This window comes from Lampetra fluviatilis, chromosome 3 (genome assembly GCF_964198595.1).
Source record: "Lampetra fluviatilis chromosome 3, kcLamFluv1.1, whole genome shotgun sequence".
Classification (NCBI taxonomy): Eukaryota; Metazoa; Chordata; class Hyperoartia; order Petromyzontiformes; family Petromyzontidae; genus Lampetra; species Lampetra fluviatilis.
Window position 1 is genome coordinate 28,640,784 of NC_136277.1, and position 19,346 is coordinate 28,660,129.

Here is a 19,346-nt window from a genome sequence, read left to right on the forward strand (position 1 = left end):
TGCTCACTAGTGTGTGAGCCTCATCCTTGTGAATATGACATGGTAAACTTGGAACATCCTGGTTGAAGCTGTTAATTGCCAAGGCCAGCCAGTCGAAATTGTGATTCTGCTTACATAACACCATCTTTTTAAGGTCCACCTAGTGGTGGGTTGATGAATGAACCTCCGGTGTAAATTAATGAAATGGGCACCATTTCATTAAAATTGCAGATGCATTAATGCTCATTTACTTCACAAGATTAAGACTTTTCTGACTCAGCTTTGTGGGAACAATTTAGTGTTTAAGCATTTTACAATATAGGATGTCAAACACATTTGAGTAGCACACAAAGAATAAAATGTCAAGGGATGCAATGAACTCGAAATATCAATGTCACAGGCAGAAAAACAAGCGTGCGTAATAAAATCCCTGAATGTTTTACTGCACATCTTTATCACAAGTCACCTCGCACAGAAGCAATATTGAATTATGTCGTTCATGGTAACACGAAGCTTACCCCCCATTTTATTTTTAAACAAAGTCCCCATCGCGAATACCACTTTTGTTATATAAAATTTATTGAAATTAGTATGACAGTGGAAAGTCAACAACCCATTCAATCTCAAAAAGGAAAAAACCTACTCGGATTAAAATAAAACCGGTCATTCAGTTCTTCAGCACAACACCGTTCACAGCCACACTCGGTACAGACAGTGATAAGCACACCTGCAGTGCAGACGTACTGAGGGAAGTGGGGGGGGGAATAACACAGGCGGAGCAAACCTACATTTAATCACAAAAAGCTACACTTAACCTATCCTCCTATCCTACCATTTCATTTGCTTGGTATAAAACTGCCAATATTTACTATCCCCTATTTCAATGACTGCTGCTTTGATGACACCGAAACCATAATCCATCAGTCTGTCCAAGTCGTATGTACAGAAAGAGGCTCTTGACGAGGACTGCTACCTGAAAAGCGAGGAACAATCAAATTTGGCAAAAATGGGACAAGGAAGACAACCTAAATGCTTCCACAAAGAATGTCACTGCAGACAGACAGGGCACGCAAGGATGGCAGGTGGGTGGAGATGGATGGGCTCCCTGCAAAATGAAAATCTGGGTCGGGTGGGGGGGGCTTTGGTCATTACGGTTACTGTCATCTGGCTATTTACATCGTCATCACCCTTACATACAGAGTATAAAAGCCTGTAACACGTCAAGGCAACGTCTAACACTGTCGACCAATCACAACTCATCAGACCAGGGCGGCACAGCATAACGACACTACTTCTGTTGCTCCAGAAGCCAACACAATTTGTCTTTATTAAATACTTTAAGAAACAGTCAAAACACCGAGCAAAGGAGAAATCACGGAAGAAAAAAAAACTAAGGCCGCATAAAAATAACTCACATTTTTTTTCCTTTTTTGCTTCAAAATTGTTTTCTCTCAAAGCAACAGTGTCGCACTTTCCAATTGGCCAAGCCCTGTTCTCAGTTGTGATTGGCTGAGCCGGTTTATTTTAAATTTGTTAATTCTCTTAATTATCTTCACTCGTCATCTTCTCCATCTTCACCATCTTCTTCATCTCCCTCATCGTCAACGTCACGCTTCCGTTTTTGTCCCTTATTGGTTTCATCTTCTTCTGCACAAAGCGAAAAAAAAGTTATTAAGACACATGACTCCATAAATAACCAAGAGTAATATTTCATTTACAGTCCTAATCTTTGATGTTAAATTATGAAGTAACATACCCTCTTCCTCGTCTTCATCATCCTCATCTTCATCGTCATCATCCTGAAAAAAATTGACATTGTTTTGTAAATCAGTGCGCCTTACTAAAATATACCTACTCACTAAGAGACCTCCTTTACCAGTGGCAAAATATAGTGATAGGTTTTTACCCTTTCACCTATTATAAAAACTGACACCTTTATACAAGGCATCATGTTTGCAATAACCACAACACAAGCAGTCAAAATGCAAACAAAAAGAAACAACTCTGATAATGATAAGGACAGTGCATATCATTATATCATTATCATGCATATCATTATCATGCATATCATTATCATTATCAGAGTTATTTATTTTTGTTTGCATTTTGACTGCTTGTGTTGTGGTTATTGCAAACACGATGCCTTGTATAAAGGTGTCAGTTTTTGTACCAGTTGAAAGGGTAAAAACCTATCACTATATACCTACTCACTTGAAAATAAATTAAAATCATCCAAGTCGATTGAACCGGTACGCTTACCTCATCTTCACTACCCTCGGCCTCTTCTCCATCTTCTTCATCTTCATCCTCCTCATCCTCTACTCCAACCTCTTCCTCATCAAACTCCTCATCCTCCTCCTCTCCATCCTCAACATCCTCTCCATCCTCTTCTGAAAGAGAAATCACGTACTCTACTTACACATCTCAAATTTAGATAAATATACCAAAGTGGTCTAAAAATCTTGAGATTAAAAAAAAATTCAATTTCGTCTGAACCATCTGTTGTGTCTCAATACAATCCAGCATATGGGTCGTGAACCAACAGTTTTTCTTGTGAACATGTGATTTGGTTTTCTCAAGTCCAAAAAGAATGCAATCAAGTTGAGGCTTAGTGTCATTCATGAAATACATTTTTACAGCTTGCCATCTTCAAATATCTTACCTTCATCATCCTCACCATCAATGTCACCATCAGAGTCTGGAGCCTCCTGGTCATCGCGGTCGAACCCGTCCAGGTACGTCAGCTGGGGCAGCAGTTTGAAAATACTGTCACGGTAGTCGTTCAGGTTTGTGACGTCGCAGTTGAAGAGGTCCAGGCTCTTGAGGCTTGCTAGCTTTTTCTGTGGAAAGAAAAAATAGAACAAGTGTTTATAATTGCACAGCTGCTTGCAAGTGAACATTCACGCAATATGCACACAAAATTACTTCGTGTAACAAATTACAAAACTGATCAATTATGCAATAAATTATTACCAGGGGCTCCAGGGTGCTGATGTCTTTAATCTTGTTGCCACTGAGGTTGAGGTAGGTCAGGTTTGGGGTTTTCTCAGCCAGAACGTCAAGGCCATTGGAAATCCGGTTGTCGCTTAGCTCCAGCTGTAATAAAGACACCACGTGACTCAACGGTTTCTCAACTCCCAATTCCTAATACATCCGCAACAAGCAAGCTATTTTAGATTTCTTACGCGTTGTTACTTGTACGTACCCTTTTAAGCTTAGCGAGCTTGGGAAGGTAGGCCACCGAGATGAGACCGACGTTGATCATACTGAGGAATTCAAGCTCTCCAAATTCCCCCGTCAGCCCTTCGATCTTGCCGTCATTTGACCGACAGTTGTCGAGCACAAGCTCCTTCACCTGAGAGAAAAGAAACATCCCATGAAAAATGTCAAGTTAATACCTTTGGTTAAAGTGCAGGCCCCACCCCCCAGCAAAATCACTCACGCGCTAGTCTCCATTTTACCCGAATGACATCTGTGAAACTGCGCTTTGTAGCGCATCGGATTACTCCAAACGTAAACATTCTGATTCTGAAATGCTCTCTGCAACCAGCCCACACACCCAATGCCAGCCTGGGGTCATTCCGTCAAGAAGCTCTCAGCCACCATGGCACTATTTCTGGGCAATTCTCTCTGTGCCAGCCCCACACCAACAATGCCACCAATGGTCATAGCAGCATCAAACGTGGGCAAGGCTGGCAGAATTAATGTGGCAAGCTTGTAATTGTGTTGCTGCTCAAATTGGCCATTGCAACACAGAGTGTTTGCTTGCGGTTCGAAAGGAACAACTTGGCTTGTCAAAGTTGGCGGTGCGGGTCTTTGTGACAGAATAAAAAATCGAATGCATTTTTTTTACATAAAATTACGTTTTATATTCCCATTTGCCAGCGTCTATCGTTAAACTTGTTAATTACCACGTACAAACAAACGTCCACGTTATTTCATATTGGGTTGGCCTTTAATAACCGTGCCGTCAAGAAACTGTGATGTTTGGTAGAGTGTCATTTACGTAACAGAGTTATGTAAGTGGAGTGGGGGACAGGCATGGGCGATTAACCGATCAGGTTATTTACACAACAAATGTGTGTACAACAGATTGGACTCTAAAAGTGGTAATTTCTGTGCAAATAAAAACAATCGGGTTAAATGTTTATTCATTTTTTTGTGCCACAGTTTTAGAAGCCCCCGAGGAGAGGGGGTAGAGAGACGAGAGCGGGAAGCGACGTCGCGCGCCATTTTGCGAGTTTTTCAAACGCGGCCGCGCGCATGCGCAGATGGTGGGGAGGGGGGGAAAGACTCAGCGCCGTCCATCACGGACGGCTCGCGCCACTGCGCATGCGCGGAGGCCTCCCCCCCACTCAACATGAGGGCACTTTCGTAACCCATTCAAATGGAGCCCCCCCCACCCACCCAAACCCCTTTCCCCTACCACCTCACACAACATGGAGGTAACACGCGATGACGGCTACCAAACCACGGCGAGTCGTTAACCTGCACCCAACGCGGCTTACCGCGGCGTGCGCGCAAATAAGCGCCATTCAATGCCCCCCCCTCCACCACACTTTTACACAACACGTGGCGAAGGCCGCTAACACGCGGCAAGTTACCACGAAGCGAACACTTCACCTTACCCAACATGGCTACCGCGCAGTCAACGCCACGTGGTTACCCTACCCCCATCCAATATGGTTGGTCGGCGTGTTTTTTTGGTTGCGCAAATATATTATTATTTTTGTATTAATCCCGAGGAGTCCGGGGCGGGTTAGATTAAGAGCTTTGTAAGAGTTGGGGGTGGGGGAGTTTGTAGTGGCTGGTGGTGGTGGTTGGTGATGAGCGAGAAGGGACTGAGGGGAGGGTTTAAGTGTTTGGTGGTGATGGGGAGTGGTGGGGGGGTGATGGTGATGGGGGGGGGGGTGATGGTGGGGGGTGATGGTGGTGGAACGGGGGGGTGATGGTGGGGGGAGGGGGGGTGATGGTGGGGGGGGGTGATGGTTGGGGGAGGGAGGGGGGGTGATGGTGGGGGGAGGGAGGGGGGGGTGATGGTGGGGGGAGGGGGGGGTGATGGTGGGGGGAGGGGGGGGTGATGGTTGGGGGAGGGAGGGGGGGTGATGGTGGGGGGAGGGAGGGGGGGGGTGATGGTGGGGGGAGGGGTGATGGTGGGTGGAAGGAGGGGGGGGTGATGGTGGGGGGGAACGCGCGGCTCTCTCGCCACCGCCGCCGCCATTCGCGCGCCTCGCGTCCCCCCCCCCGCCCGCAGTCAACGCGGGCGCGGGTCGAGCTCCTGCCGCCGCCATTGCAGCTTCGCGTTACTTCGTTTATTTTAATCTCGCGGGAGGGGTTTTATATAAAAATTGACGGTCGGCTTTTATTTGTTTATTTGCGCTTTCGTCGAACAACAATAAGCGGCGTGTTTGGTCGAACCGAGGCGAGGGAGGCGGTGACGAGCGTGTGGCACGATGTTAATCCACCACGGAGCGAGTTTATTTTTTTTTAAACACCGAAATCCCACTCGCAGCTATTAATTACGACTATGCTCACGGTTTAATACCGATAACGTGAATATTTATGACCGAATAATCGGGGGTGGTTGTTGGGGGGGGTGTGGGCGTTAGACACAAAATGGCGATCGCTTCGCTCGTCCCGTGTCGGCGCTCTAACGACGCCGCGTTCATCACGAAGACGACGACGAAGACGACGGCAGAGAGACAGAAAGCGAGAGACAAGCAGGCGGAGAGAGTGTTGGGAACCCCGTAGTGGTTGGGGGGAGGGAAGAGAGCCTCGCAAACGACGACAGCCGCGCCGTTCTCTTATCTCACGCGAATCGACCGCCGCAAAGCTCAACAAAAATTAACACGACTATCGTTTTAATATTAATACACCCCCGTCGTGAAATGCGAGAAAATACGCGTCCACTACAACTAAAAAGTAAATGTTTGGAACATTTCTCCACGTCCCGAGTGTTAAGTCGGCGGCAACGCCGCCACGCGTGTCCGTGCGCTGTAATTGACTGCGCGGGGGGTTGTTGTCTTTCTTTAAGAGTTGACGACGGCTTTTAAGATGTTTTCATGGGGATAAGATAGGAGGGGAAGGTTGCCGCTAAACTTTAACAAGCTCTTTGGCTTGTGTTACCATAGTTGTGTTGTAATAAGCCGTCGTTTGGTTGGTAATTAAGAGATGTACGCGCGGATTCCGTTTTCGCCATCAAAGTTTTGTTACCAAAATAGTGAACGATGTTCACGAGACGCAACAAGGTTCGCGATTAATAATAAAAAATACATAAAACGATGCTGGTCGTGTAACAAGAATGTTATTACGTTAAATGTGGCAACTCGATAAAAGAAAATTGCGCCAAATGGCTTCTCCCCCCCCCCCGTGCGCATGGCGGACTCTACAACTACACAACCACACAACATAATAATAATATAATAATAACCACAATACTTTAAAAGCCACACTTTAGTCACCTCGTACAATAACAACGGGGCCAGTAATAGCCGTAAATAGCAAACAATTGGTCGATACAATAATTTACCACGATACCATATTTTAAACATGAGCAACCAAATACGACATTTTTCATATTTCTACACGATTCCTCCCCCCTCTAATCGATTTCCACCTTAACCCATTTCATCCGGATGTTTTTTTTATTCTCTCCACAATTACACAAATGTTGTATTCTACAACAACCACCACTACTGTATTATGCTGTAGTCCACATGCCGCCCGACAGCATTGCTTTTAAAATGACGAGTGGGGACATCTCTCGCTACATCTCTTATCTCTTCTAACAGCCCTCTTACTCTACAGTTTTCTCTATTTACCGATACATTGTGTATATATGTGTGCACGTGTATATACTCTTTCCATTATGTCCGCCTTCGTTTATTCTGTCCCCTCCCATGCTGCTTCAGCGGCCCGGGTGGTCGGGCCATGTGGCCTCAGACTACACAAGAGAACGTGCATTTTACTACTCCTACTGCTGTTGTTGATCTACAACAGTTTACTGTAAATAATCACACACCAACAACACCACCATCCCACTACTACCCACCCACCCGCCCACCAAAAAAATAACCAAACAATAATCTTACTTGTGCCGGGGTCCTGTTGCGCAGTTCCAGGTGTACTCTCTTCTTCATGTCCATCTCGACAAGGAGACGCACGAGGTGTGCGTGTGTATGTGTAAAAAGAGGAAGGAGGGGGGGGGGAGCAGCAAAAAAAAATTGCGAGAGCGCTAAGGTGGAGGGGGGACCCCGAGACGTCGAAACGGAAAAGAAAAAAAAACAATTTAAAGATAGTAACGCTTTTAAAAAATAAGAGCCGGTATTTAGGACTAATGGAGCGTCGGTGGAGAGAGAGAGACGAACGGAGAGGTTCTTCGTTGAAATTGCTGCTCCTGCTTAATATTGTTGTGCGTGGCTCAGCCCAAGTCTCGGAACACGCAACTAACAATGTCGGCCGAATTCCCAGCTCGGCGCGAAAAGAGCGGCTGCCCGCCTTGTGCCGGGGCTGATGGGGGATGTTACTTCTTATGGCTGCTCCACGTGGCCCTCTACTGGCAGCTGCTGCTGATGCTACTGATGATTCCCCTTGGTGTGGGGATGGTGGCTAGAAGTGGTAGTGTGTGGTTGGGTGGCTGAGGCTGATGGTGAGTGGAAGTGTGGTTCGTGGTGTGGTGGTGAAAGTGATTGGACGTGGTAGTGTTGGGGAGGAGTGACACTGACGGTGGGGTCATTGATAGTGTTGTTGGAAGGTGGAGGATAGTGGTTAGAAATGATAGTGGTTGAAATTATGGGGTGGCCCTTCCTAATTTTTGTTACAGCTTTTCAACAGTCATACATGTCCAGTGCAGCCCATTGATCATATATACATTTAGGGTATAAATATAGTTATTACACATATAGTAGTGTGTGGTTGGGTGGTTGAGACTGTGATGGTGAGTGGAAGTGTGGTTGGTAGTGGTTCGTGGGGGATCGTGGTTTAGAAGTGGTGGTGGTGAAAGTGATTGGACGCGGTAGTGTTGGTGGGGGGGAATGACACTGACGGTGTAGTCATTGATAGTGTTGTTGGAAGGTAGTGGTTAGAAATGATAGTGATGGGGATGACAGTGGTTGAAATTATGGGGTGGCCATTCCTAATTTTTGTTACAGCTTTTCAACAGTCACACATGTCCAGTGCAAGTCATTGATCATTTTGGGTCTAAATATAGTTATTACACATATAGTACATATAGCAGCAGATTGCTATTCGCTGGTGATGAAAATACAATCCACAGTACATAACATTTGTCACGCTAAACACGTGGGTTTAACACAGCACATAAATTATATTATCTAGGATAATTACATATTTCATCGTACATCAGATGTCATCGAGGGCATTGCAACAAAATCAGTACATATAAGCTCCCGCAGTCTCCACACTTTCATCCCGTACTGACCAGCGTGGTTAAACATAGTCAAATAACCCACACAACCTGCACGGCGTTTGGTGGCTTTCATCCAGCACTAGATTGACAGACTGCTGCACATGGTACGAACCGCACAGTACACACATGGTGATGCGGGTTATATCACTGCTCCATGGGGCACACGTGCGGGCAACCCAGCCCAGGGTCGGTTCACATATCTATAGCTTTTGAATAATGTTCAGCACATACTTTCAATTAACATGGAAAGACTAATTCACGGGCACATGGATATAGTATGCACTCAGGCGCATGCATACACGTGGTTAACTGATGATGTGTGCTCCAAGCACGTGTATTGACACATGAATTAGCCAGTATACACGCATTAACTGTACAGTATATATAAACTTACCTTTTCTTTCTCATATAAATAAATATACGTATCCATCGGCTTATTGGCTTGACAAACCATTATTACCCAGCAGCATTTGTTTTAGCGGACTACAGTACTTGCATATGGAAAACGAATGTGGACGCACGTCCACATTTCTATGAATAGACGTAGGAGCTGCACAGAATGTATATATACATACAGAAGAATATGCCCATGCGGAGTTACACGTGGCGGCGCAAGGCATATGCAAACTATGCAAAAGTTTAGAGCCCTAAGTAACTCAAGTGGCCCTCAATTAATGTAAAAATCTAAACGCACCAAATATCTGCTCGAATTTAGATACTAATGAATGTAACACGCAAATTACCAAAATAACTCTAGTCTTCTCATCTGTTCTTATGTATAACTTCTCTTTTGTCTATCATCTCACTTGGAGGCTATACATTTAAATGGAGTGCCCCCAAACATTGTCCGTTCAATGGCACTCAATGGCCCGGCACCACTACTGACTGCTATACACGTGGAAATGTTGCACTCCACGTGGGCAGAGGAGCACACGTGCGTGCGAGCTGAGAAACTAGTGACTGCTGTATGACTGTGCTATGCATGTTTGTGTAGTGTTGTGTTTTTGTGATGTGCTTATGACACATGTGTACACATTTGTATGTTCTGTACCTGTATGTTAAATGATACGTCTGTTGTGTGCTGTGTAACTATCTTGTATGGTGTGTATGTACTGTATTGTGTAATGTTCTTTGTTTAATGTGTGTTGTAAGTATTATTTGTAGTGTGTGTGTCGTATGTCCTGTGTGTAGTATATGTGTGTTGTGTGTTTTGTTTGTCGTGTTGTGTTTTGTGTGAAGCACGTTGTGTAGTGTGTGCTGATTATATTGTGTGTAGTGTATGTATATTGTGTCAAGTGTGTATGTATTGTGTCGTGTGTACGTCATGTTCTGGATTTCCTGTATCGTGTGTATGTATTATGTATTGTATGTGTGTGTGCATATATTGCGTGTGTATAGTGTGTATATGTATTGTGTAGTGTGTGCATGTATGCTGTAGAACTGTATAGTGTGTATATATTGTGTAGTGTGTATGCATTGTGTAGCGTGTATGTATTGTGCAGTGTATGTGTATATATTATGTATGTATTGTGTAGTGTGTGTGTAGTGTGTATGTGTTGTGTAGTGTGTGTGTGTATTGTGTAGTGTGTGTATGTGAGTATGTATTGTGTATGTGTGTATGTATTATGTGTATGTATTGTGTGTATTGTGTAGTGTGTATGTATTGTGTAGTGTGTATATATTGTGTAGTGTGTATGCATTGTGTAGTGTGTGTATGTATTGTGTGTATGTAGTGTGTATGTATTGTGTAGTGTGTATGTATTGTGTAGTGTGTATGTATTGTGTGTAGTGTGTGTATGTGTTGTGTAGTGTGTGTGTATTGTGTTGTGTAGTGTGTATGTAGAGTGTATGTATTGTGTGTGTAGTGTGGTGTGTATGTATTGTGTGTGTATGTATTGTGTGTATGTAGTGTGTGTATTGTGTGTGTTGTGTATGTGTATGTATTGTGTATGTATTGTGTGTGTATGTATTGTGTGTATGTAGTGTGTTGTGTATGTGTGTGTGTATTGTGCATGTATTGTGTATGTAGTGTGTATGTATTGTATATATTGTGTGTAGTGTGGGTGTGTGCTGCGCTATCTGCGCTATCCGCGCAGCACCACGCAAGGCTGCGCTTGCGCTGTGTCCGTGGGTCGTGATCTGATGATGAATGACGGAATCAGACAAATTACAAAAGCAATGCACACACGGAACGCCGCTTTATACACCACGATGCATAGCGGTGCGCATGCTGCGTGCATATCACGAATGTTTAAAAAACAACATGCACGTGATAGCAGTGCAAGTGTTGCACATGACATTGCATTCTTATTGATAATATTTACACATCAAGGGCTCAAATGGCAGAAGGCATTTATCAACGGGCGTTTTTACCTGGTTATGTTACACAAACGTGTGCAAGAATTAAATTCCGTGTGGAGTATTGCACGCGATTGTATGCGGTGTTGTCTCTGTGTGCAGAAGCATCTAGGGGTATCCGTCTTTATATCTTTTTAATAAAGATATCAGAGAGCCTACAGCTCTAATAAGACGAACGAATGTTGAGAAAAACAGCGGTGATGTCAAGCCCTAACTCGTGCAATTGAAATTCCCACGATTTGGGTGGCCTCGCTCGCTGGCTCGCGTGTATTTTAATGATGGAATAACATGTTTTTAATCAGCAGTCGCTAATGACACTAATTTATTCATAATGTCCAGCTACGCTGAGAGAGCGCAGTGAGATTTGAATGGCCCCGTGTGGTGGTGGTGGTGGCGGTGCGCGTGCCTGTGAAGCAGCGACGTGGAGGTTCGGGGTTGGTGAATCACGCGAGGATGGGAGTGCTGAATCCCCGGGTCAAATAAAATCCCATGACGATGATTATTATATTCTTGGTTCTTTCGGTAAAGTCACGTAGAAGGGAAATACTAAAATAATACAAATATAAAACAATAAAAATTCTCACGACGTTTTTACTGCAACACAAGCAATCATCATCAGGTGTGAAATCCACAGCACTTTTTTCAAATATTTCTTGCTGTGAATTTCACACCTGATGACGATTGCTTGTGTTGCAGTCGAAACGTCGTGAGAATTTTTATTGTTTTATATTTCTATTATTTTAGTATTTCCCTTCTACTTGACTTTACCGAAAGAACCAATAATATGAATCCCTGCAGTCACAAAAGCTTTAAATCAAGATGATTATTATGTTGATGCGCTTGAGAAAATCCTGATGAACAATGATAATAATCTTGTTTTAATGGGGGACGACACATTGAGAGAGTGGGGGGGGGGTCGTCGCCCAATATAGTATGTTAAACTTTAAATGTTTGTCAAACGCTTACCATAATGATATGAATTCAGCCCTAGTTCACCTTCTGTGTATTAGTTATGGGTGCAGGGCTAATCTATCTTGAAAACTGTTTGAGTTAGTGAGCCGTCTATCTTCTTTGTGAATTGTATTGCTGCATTGGTTAGCACACTCCTCTGACCTCGGCTACCCCCGAGTTCAATTCTAAGCCATGGCTAACATCAGGGACGAGACATCTGAAAATATCTTAAGCATTTCGTATTCACCTACTAGCACTCATTAGCGTGGTAAAACAACTTCTATGATCAACATCACAGAGAGGCCTTCAGCATTGAATTGCTAACGGTTTAAACAGCTATGTTGTGCTAATTACATTGTTAACACAGGTGTTAATTAACGTCCCTGTCATTGTTATGTAAAAACTGAGTGTCCTCGCGTTCCAAGAGAATGTAGGGTGGTGCTCATCAGGGTTTCTAGTCTTTCATCAAACGTAACGATTCCACGTTTGTATGGGGAGAGTCAGTCTATCCATATAGCATTGTGGTGGTAGTCGTGTATCAGAGCCCCGTAGATATGGGATGTTCTCAGCTTCTTTTAATTTCCGAGCTTCATTTGATATACGAACTGCCTTCAATAGTTGGCAGAACCGCATGGATAAAATGCCATTGCTTTTTTGCAGTGCGGAGTTGATGTGGTACGTGTAGTATTGGTCCCTGTAGGGGGCGATACAGCTAATAGGGTTTTGGCAATTTCAAAAGGGCTGGCTGTACGAAGTGTAACATGTTTTCGTCTCATGTGTGGGATTTCTCACAACAAATACATCAAAATCATGCTACAAATGGTGGTCGGCACAGTCTTTAAAACTCACCAAGACTTTCATCGGTAAACACCCTATTTCAACAATATGTACATGCACAACCCCTTTTGTCAATCCATTGCTGGATGAGGGCTTCGCCACTGTCCGACGGATTATTTGATCATTCATCACCACGCTGATCAGTGTGGGTTTTCACAACACTGCCCTCAGCTGCCCATCACGTTGAAACCGCGACCCTATGCCAACCTGTTTGTGCGTGGTGGTCGGCCACCCAAGTACTATCCAGGCTTAACCCTGCTTTAAATAATACCTCGATATGAACACTGGTGAGAGCATTTTAGACATTCGTGCATTTAGTGCAACAGTGAACTGATAATAACCATTCCGTTGGTCTTCCCAAATGTGTCGTGCCCTGGGGTTTTTCCAATTAACATCTTAAGCTTAAACGTACCTCGCCCGACGGATTAGTTTCATTAAATGCAAATCGGTTTGATGACCTCCAAGAGACGATGCTAAGTGGTTACAAAGATAAAGATCCCCCGTATAGTCATACGGATTGTTGGAGCAACTGCTGTTATCCACCACCTTCGAAAGTGGGAACCGCTCTGGCGAGGTTGGTGTGGGCCAGCACTCACGGCCGTCCGCCTTTGTCGCCCCACCCAGTACAAATGTCTAAACATCTCACCAGGAACTATTTTAAGGCTGAGTCAACCTCGGGGAGGTTTAGGTCTGGTTTAGCACACACGCCGGGAGAGCTTTATTTTGCACTTGAAATGCGGCGTCGGTGCGTTTGCACAAGCGTGTGTCTACGACGGCTTTGCACGCGTGTAAAAGATGTGTATCTTTAATCTTTCGTAAGCTCTGGTGCCCAGTCAGCCTAGATGAAGTGTTGTGATAAAAAAAAACTACTTCTTGGGCTAGCTGTGCATGTTCATCTGTGTATAATGTGCGTGTGTGTGAATCCTACAGTCGTGTATATATCTCAACAACCACAATACAACTGCTAAATGTAATTGATTGTGTCAAAACAAGGATGTGTGAGCTATATAAAATAATACAGAAGCTATATCTGTACCCTGTATTAGTTGGTAAGCAGTATACACATTGCACGCCGGAACGTAAACAAGATAGGTTCAGCCACGCGGTCCAATTATGGCCCAAAAAGGACCCACGTTGAATGGGCCAGTCATTTTTTTGGCCACGAATGGCTCAACACTCGCCCAACGTTGGCCCAAAATTGGTCTATGCTGCGTCGGGCTCGTGTAGCAGGGCTTGGTAATTTGGGGCAGTAATGTTCCAATGTCATATCGCTGTTGACCAATGTTACATGGTGCAGTTGTAAGACCAGCTACTGCTGAGCCAACGTTAACCCCAGCATCAGCATGTGTATCTAAGCTATATGTTTCCCTGTGTGTGCGTGTGCTTGTGTGTGCTTGTGTGTGCATGTGTGTGCATGTGTGTTATGAGCGTCGGGCGTGGTGCTGGACACTTACCCCCTCGTGTGCCGTGCCGGCATAGGCGCTCACTAACAGCACTTGCCCCAAAAGTCCGTTGAGGCTATGCAGGAGATCTTTGTCTTTGTGTAAGGATTTGTGCAGTCAGCTTGCAGAACGATGCCATCAAAATTACACGACATTGCAAACACATACCCCACGAATACCATTTCAGCAATGCATAGTTTAGTTTTTCGCTAAGGGTAGATGAAATGTGCTGTGTGCGATATGTATATGAAGTACTGTACGCTAAATGCAAAACGTATGATATGCGCTTTATATATGCAATCAATGTTGAAAGTGATTACATCATCGCGAAACAGACAGTTAAATCGGCAGTCGCTGGAGGGCAACACAGGACTGCAGTGAGTAAAGTGTACGCATAAGGTATTAAAAATATGCATTGTAGAAAACATGTTTCGTGAATGATATGTTGGACACCTTAACGGGATAATTTATTGCCAAGCTTGCTTTGTTTTATTATGAACGGTGAAAACGGGATAACCAGGTCACGAAGCGCACATATGTATCGTTTTCACGGTAAACAAATGTCGTGTTTGCGTACATTAATGCTTGCGTCCCCTCGACGGTGTAACGATTATTTCAGGTTTGTATCTTTGCGAAGTGGGTTGCGTCAAGTGTTTTGTAAACAAAGAAAGGCACGATGCAATCAGTGCAGTGCGTAATCGCCTCTTGTACTCCCGTCCACAATCGTGTTCCATGATGCAAAGCAGTGCACCGTTCCTCCCTGCTGCTGCTGCAATGCCATCGCTGATGCACGTTGTGTGTGCCCTCTGCAGGCCATATTAACGTATCCCATTATCCGTGCCCAATCAATCATGACCCTTATTCATAATAAAGCAGGTAAACTGCCAAATGGCACACAAGGCGCCTTGAATTTGTCCAGGTTTTATACACTTTTACGCTATTCCTTGCAACAAAAAAAGAAGCGTGTCGTTATTAACGCCCTTTCGTGTTGGTCGAATGCAATTAAAAGCCAAAATGCACTATTAGGGAGACTGGAAGCTATTTTTGATCGGACTTCATTATTTCTTTTCACAAATTGCGGCGAATTTGAATGCACACGACTGAATAGATGTTTTGTAAAGAGTGGAAATCGATCAGTGAATTGAGCAAGTCAGTCATTTGCGCCAGGTGAAAGTCTGCCTAGGACACGTGCGTGTTGTCCAGACGGGACATTTTTGTTAAATGTTTTCACGGAGTCCCGAGGTGTGTGTTCGGGAGCATCCTGTGCTTTTTGGGGGGGAAATTATTAACTGAGGTTTGTTTTTATGTGCGGAAGAAAACCTACTCCTACGGATAATGCTCTAACCAACCCTCCGTAAATAGACTATCGACAGCCTACTTGTTAAACTGCTCCCTACAATCCTTTGATAACACCTGCAGAAATGTGTCTGGATAGGGAAATATAAAATAGATGAGTGCAAACTGTTTGAGAGAACATCTCGGGGCTTGGCAACGTCAAACAATTAAAGGGTTTGTGACTGACTGCCTTTGGGCGTGCGGTTGTGTGCTTGAGATGGCTTGTGTGGCTTGTGGTGCGTGTGGATGTGTGACCGTGTGTGCAATGGCTATGTGTGATCGCTTTGTGGCTTGCATGCGCTGTCTGGTTGCATGTCGGCTGTGTTGCTGTGTGTGCGTGCGATGGCTGGTGCGTGTTGGAATCGCGCGGCATGTTTGTGCACTCTTGTGTTGCATATTTTGCGTCGACGAATGTTAATGACACGTTTGCAGGTTAATTTCGCGGTTAATCCACATGGGCCCCTCCACACGTAAACACGAGGACTGGCATATTTACGTAACGTATAGCGTTGCGTACAGGGTGTGTCGATTTACGGATGGCAAAGCGGCAACAAAGTAATTGACGTTCATCGCTTCTGAGCGTGGCTGCCATTTACACATTCTTGCGTGTTGTGCTTGCATTATATATCTGTTGCACAGTGTGTGGTATGCAAATTATTGTCACTTTTTGTTTATTCATTTTGATATGCTATACGCCAGCACCAACACGCACTGGCGGCAATAATAAAGTAGGTTATACTGGTAGGAACCTCCTGGTTACACCAGCCCACAGGGGATTATTGTGTCCGTCCGTCCGTCGTGGAGGGAGGGGCTGGGTGGGGAGGGGAGGGTTGGGAGGGGCTGGGTGGGGAGGGTGGGGAGGGTGGGGCTGGGTGGGGAGGGTGGGGCTGGGTGGGGGGTGGGAGGGGTGGGGCTGGGTGGGGAGGGGCTGGTCACCCCGTGGTGCCCTTATAAAACTCAACGTTTAACCTACTAACGCCGGCTTGTGCCCGCCCTCACAGTCGGGCATATTTGCGGAATACACCACGCTGCCGTTGACCCTGGCCATTGACCGAGCAACCCAACGTTCCTACCAGCTCCCTCCGCAGGAATGTGTTGTCATCCCCCATGATCAACACCGTGGATTTAAAACTGGAGATAGCAATGACGCGGTGGTTAGATGTTAACTACCTCGCCTGATTTGCAGGACGTCGTGGGATTTTGATCCAGACCCTGACGCCTGCTGTATATTTGGCGTTTGCGTGTTCTCTCTGGATTTTTCTCCGGGTCCTCCGGTTTTCCCTCCACATTTATAATAAACATGCGTTTAGAATGTTTAGCTGCTTTTAATGTCCACGTGCTAAGCCACTCCGTCGAGCTATCATTTGTGGCCAGGTAGCTTCTGAAAAAGAGCCGTATAGAGCTTAGTGGGCCTTACCTGGTCAAATAAAACGTTTAAGTTTAGACTTAAATTTAACAAAAATTGACAGTCCTCAGTCAATTCATTTTCTGGATGAAGGCCATACTTCACTACGGTTGTGGAAGGGAGGATTAAGGTGGCGTGGGTACCCAGAAATGGTTTAGATATCAGTCGCCACTGATCCTAGCTATGGCTTCGTGTATTTCCACACAGTGCTCGAACGTAATCGGTGTTCGTGTTAGCTTCACACTCGTATTACTTGGTTCGCTGATGGGGTTCGTGAATAATTAAATATGTATCACGAAGATTAAAGTCGTAATGTGCAGCTTTAGACCGACCCCGTGTCTTATAAACCGTGGGCCAATTTCTAACATTTTGGTTTTAGATTATTTACGGTTACTCGACCACAGTACATTTCAACGAAACTTTATCTTTTCTAACCCATCTAAAACGTGAGAATTGACATCAGTCAGTGATAATCGTGATGTAATACTAATATGAACGTGATAAAATCGGCGTGCCAGTTCTTTCATGAGCAATTATTGTCGGAGTGATTCGTCCCCGCTGCAAAGCAACTTTCACTCACTCGTCTTGTGCGTGATTTGTGAATGTTGTTGGCTTGTTGAACGTGACCGTACGATATATACATGACGTCTAGTGTTATTGTATAAGCGTTGTCGGCACCGAGGGCGCTGGAGGACATACACAACATGCTGTTGAGTAGTGACAAAACAGTGTCCGTGCCGTGTGTCCGAGTCTCTTTAAGCATGGCCAACAGACCTGTGTGTATGGTGAGGCTGTGTGACACAGTGTGTGTGCGTCTAGGTAGGGTGTGTGGTCTGTGTGTATTTGTTGAGAGCCTGTTAGTGTGGTCTGTGTGTGTGACGATTATCTGAACCGATGCTGGGTCTCCTCTAGGTTGACTCAGCCTAAAATGAGTGCCCGGTGCTGGCCACCCACCCCCTGGTGTGCCGTGTCGGCCTTCATAGGTGCTACTCGCTAACAGCACTTAGCCCAAAATTATGTTAATGCTATACGGGGGATCTTTGGCTGTATTTGTTGAGAGCCTGTGAGTGTGGTTTGTGTGTGACGATTATCTGAACCGGTGCTGGGCCTCCCCTAGGTCGACTCAGCCTAAAACGAGTACCTAGTGCGGTGTTTAGTAAGCATCGTCACTGGGGGAGACAAAGACGGCATGGGCGGGGTTGGTCCTGACCACCCAACCCCTTCGTGTGCCATTGCGACCTTAATAGGTGCTCGCTAACAGCACTTGCCCCAACAGTCTTGTTAATACTATACGGGGGATCTTTGGCTGTAGTATTTGTTGAGAGAGCCTGTGAACGTGGTCAGGCGACATGAAGGCAATCTTGTTAAAGTTGCACGTGTGTCCGGGAACCACTGTTGTTGACTTTTCGTGGTCGAATCCGTGTGGTTCGGGCGATTTGTCAGTGAATCGGTATGTGTGGACTGGCTTTTCGTGTGTCCACGTTGCGTGGGTCAGGCTTGCCTATGACTGTCCTGTTCAAAAGTTGTGTGTTGACGCTGTGTTGCAATGCCATGTGCGTGTGTGTGTGCTGTATACGTTTTCAGTTCGTCCGTGTGTGTGTGTGCTTGTCAATTATTCAGCGTGGGTTTGTGGTGTACGTGTGTTTTTGTGAATGTTGTACTGCGTATGTGTGTGTTAGGCTTTATGTTTGTTCATGCTGTGTGTGTGTGTAAGCTGAACAGGTGTTCATACTTTATTTACTGTGTAACGTGCGTGGCAATTGCTGCTGTTGTACTCTTGGCCAGGACATATCTGCACATGAGTTAATGTCGTGTGTGCAGGCCTGTGTGTCTGGGTTACCTGTGTGTGTGTACATGTCATATTGTGTGTGTGTAAACTCTGTTCACACTCTTAAGGCTTTACAGCACACACACCGCTTCCCTTACAGATGTTGCGTTATATAAATGACATGCTGTACAGTACGTGTTTACACATACAGTATATAAACATTAAAAGGCGATGCAATGTCGCCACCTGCCGACGCGCTGTATCAGAATCTTACTGGTAGGAACCTCTGGTTACACCAGCCCACAGGGGATTATTGTGTCCGTCCATCCGTCGTGCAGGGAACGGGCTGGGTGGGGTGGGGAGGGGCTGGGTGGGGAGGGTGGGGCTAGGTGGGGAGGGGCTGGGTGGGGATGGTGGGGAGGGGAGGGTGGGGAGGGGCTGGGTGGGGATGGTGGGGAGGGGCTGGGTGGGGAGGGTGGGGCTGGGTGGGGGGTGGGAGGGGTGGGGCTGGGTGGGGAGGGGCTGGTCACCCCGTGGTGCCCTTATAAAACTCAACGTTTAACCTACTCACGCCGGCTTATGCCCGCCTTCACAGTCGGGCATATTTGCGGAATACACCACGCCGCCGTTGACCCTGGCCATTGACCGAGCAACCCAACGTTCCTACCAGCTCCCTCCGCAGGAATGTGTTTATACCGGAGGAATCCGATGAGCTATAAAGCTCTTTTTCACAGATGTCCAGTAGGGGCGGGTCACCAAGTTAGAAGATAGAAAAATGCAGTACACAACAAGCTATTATTGTTTATTTGTATCTAGTAGTCCGAATGGGTACGTGTAGTTCGG

At 45.5% G+C, this 19,346-nt stretch overlaps 1 protein-coding gene across 2 annotated transcripts; it reads right to left on the reverse strand.

The window, feature by feature from the left end:
* Window positions 1-396: 396 nt before the first annotated feature.
* Window positions 397-7,517, reverse strand: LOC144955815 (acidic leucine-rich nuclear phosphoprotein 32 family member D-like). Of its 2 annotated transcripts, none has more exons than XM_078886010.1 (7): window positions 7,071-7,517; window positions 3,185-3,334; window positions 2,953-3,075; window positions 2,642-2,819; window positions 2,239-2,369; window positions 1,736-1,778; window positions 397-1,623 (listed from the first exon to the last, which is right to left on the reverse strand). In XM_078886010.1, the coding sequence occupies exons 1-7, from the start codon at window positions 7,122-7,124 to the stop codon at window positions 1,532-1,534; spliced, it is 771 nt and encodes a 256-aa protein (XP_078742136.1). In that variant the 5' UTR covers window positions 7,125-7,517; the 3' UTR covers window positions 397-1,531. The 2 variants fall into 2 exon arrangements, with proteins under 2 accessions (XP_078742136.1, XP_078742135.1); XM_078886009.1 differs by having other exon boundaries at window positions 397-1,626; window positions 7,071-7,511.
* Window positions 7,518-19,346: the final 11,829 nt, after the last annotated feature.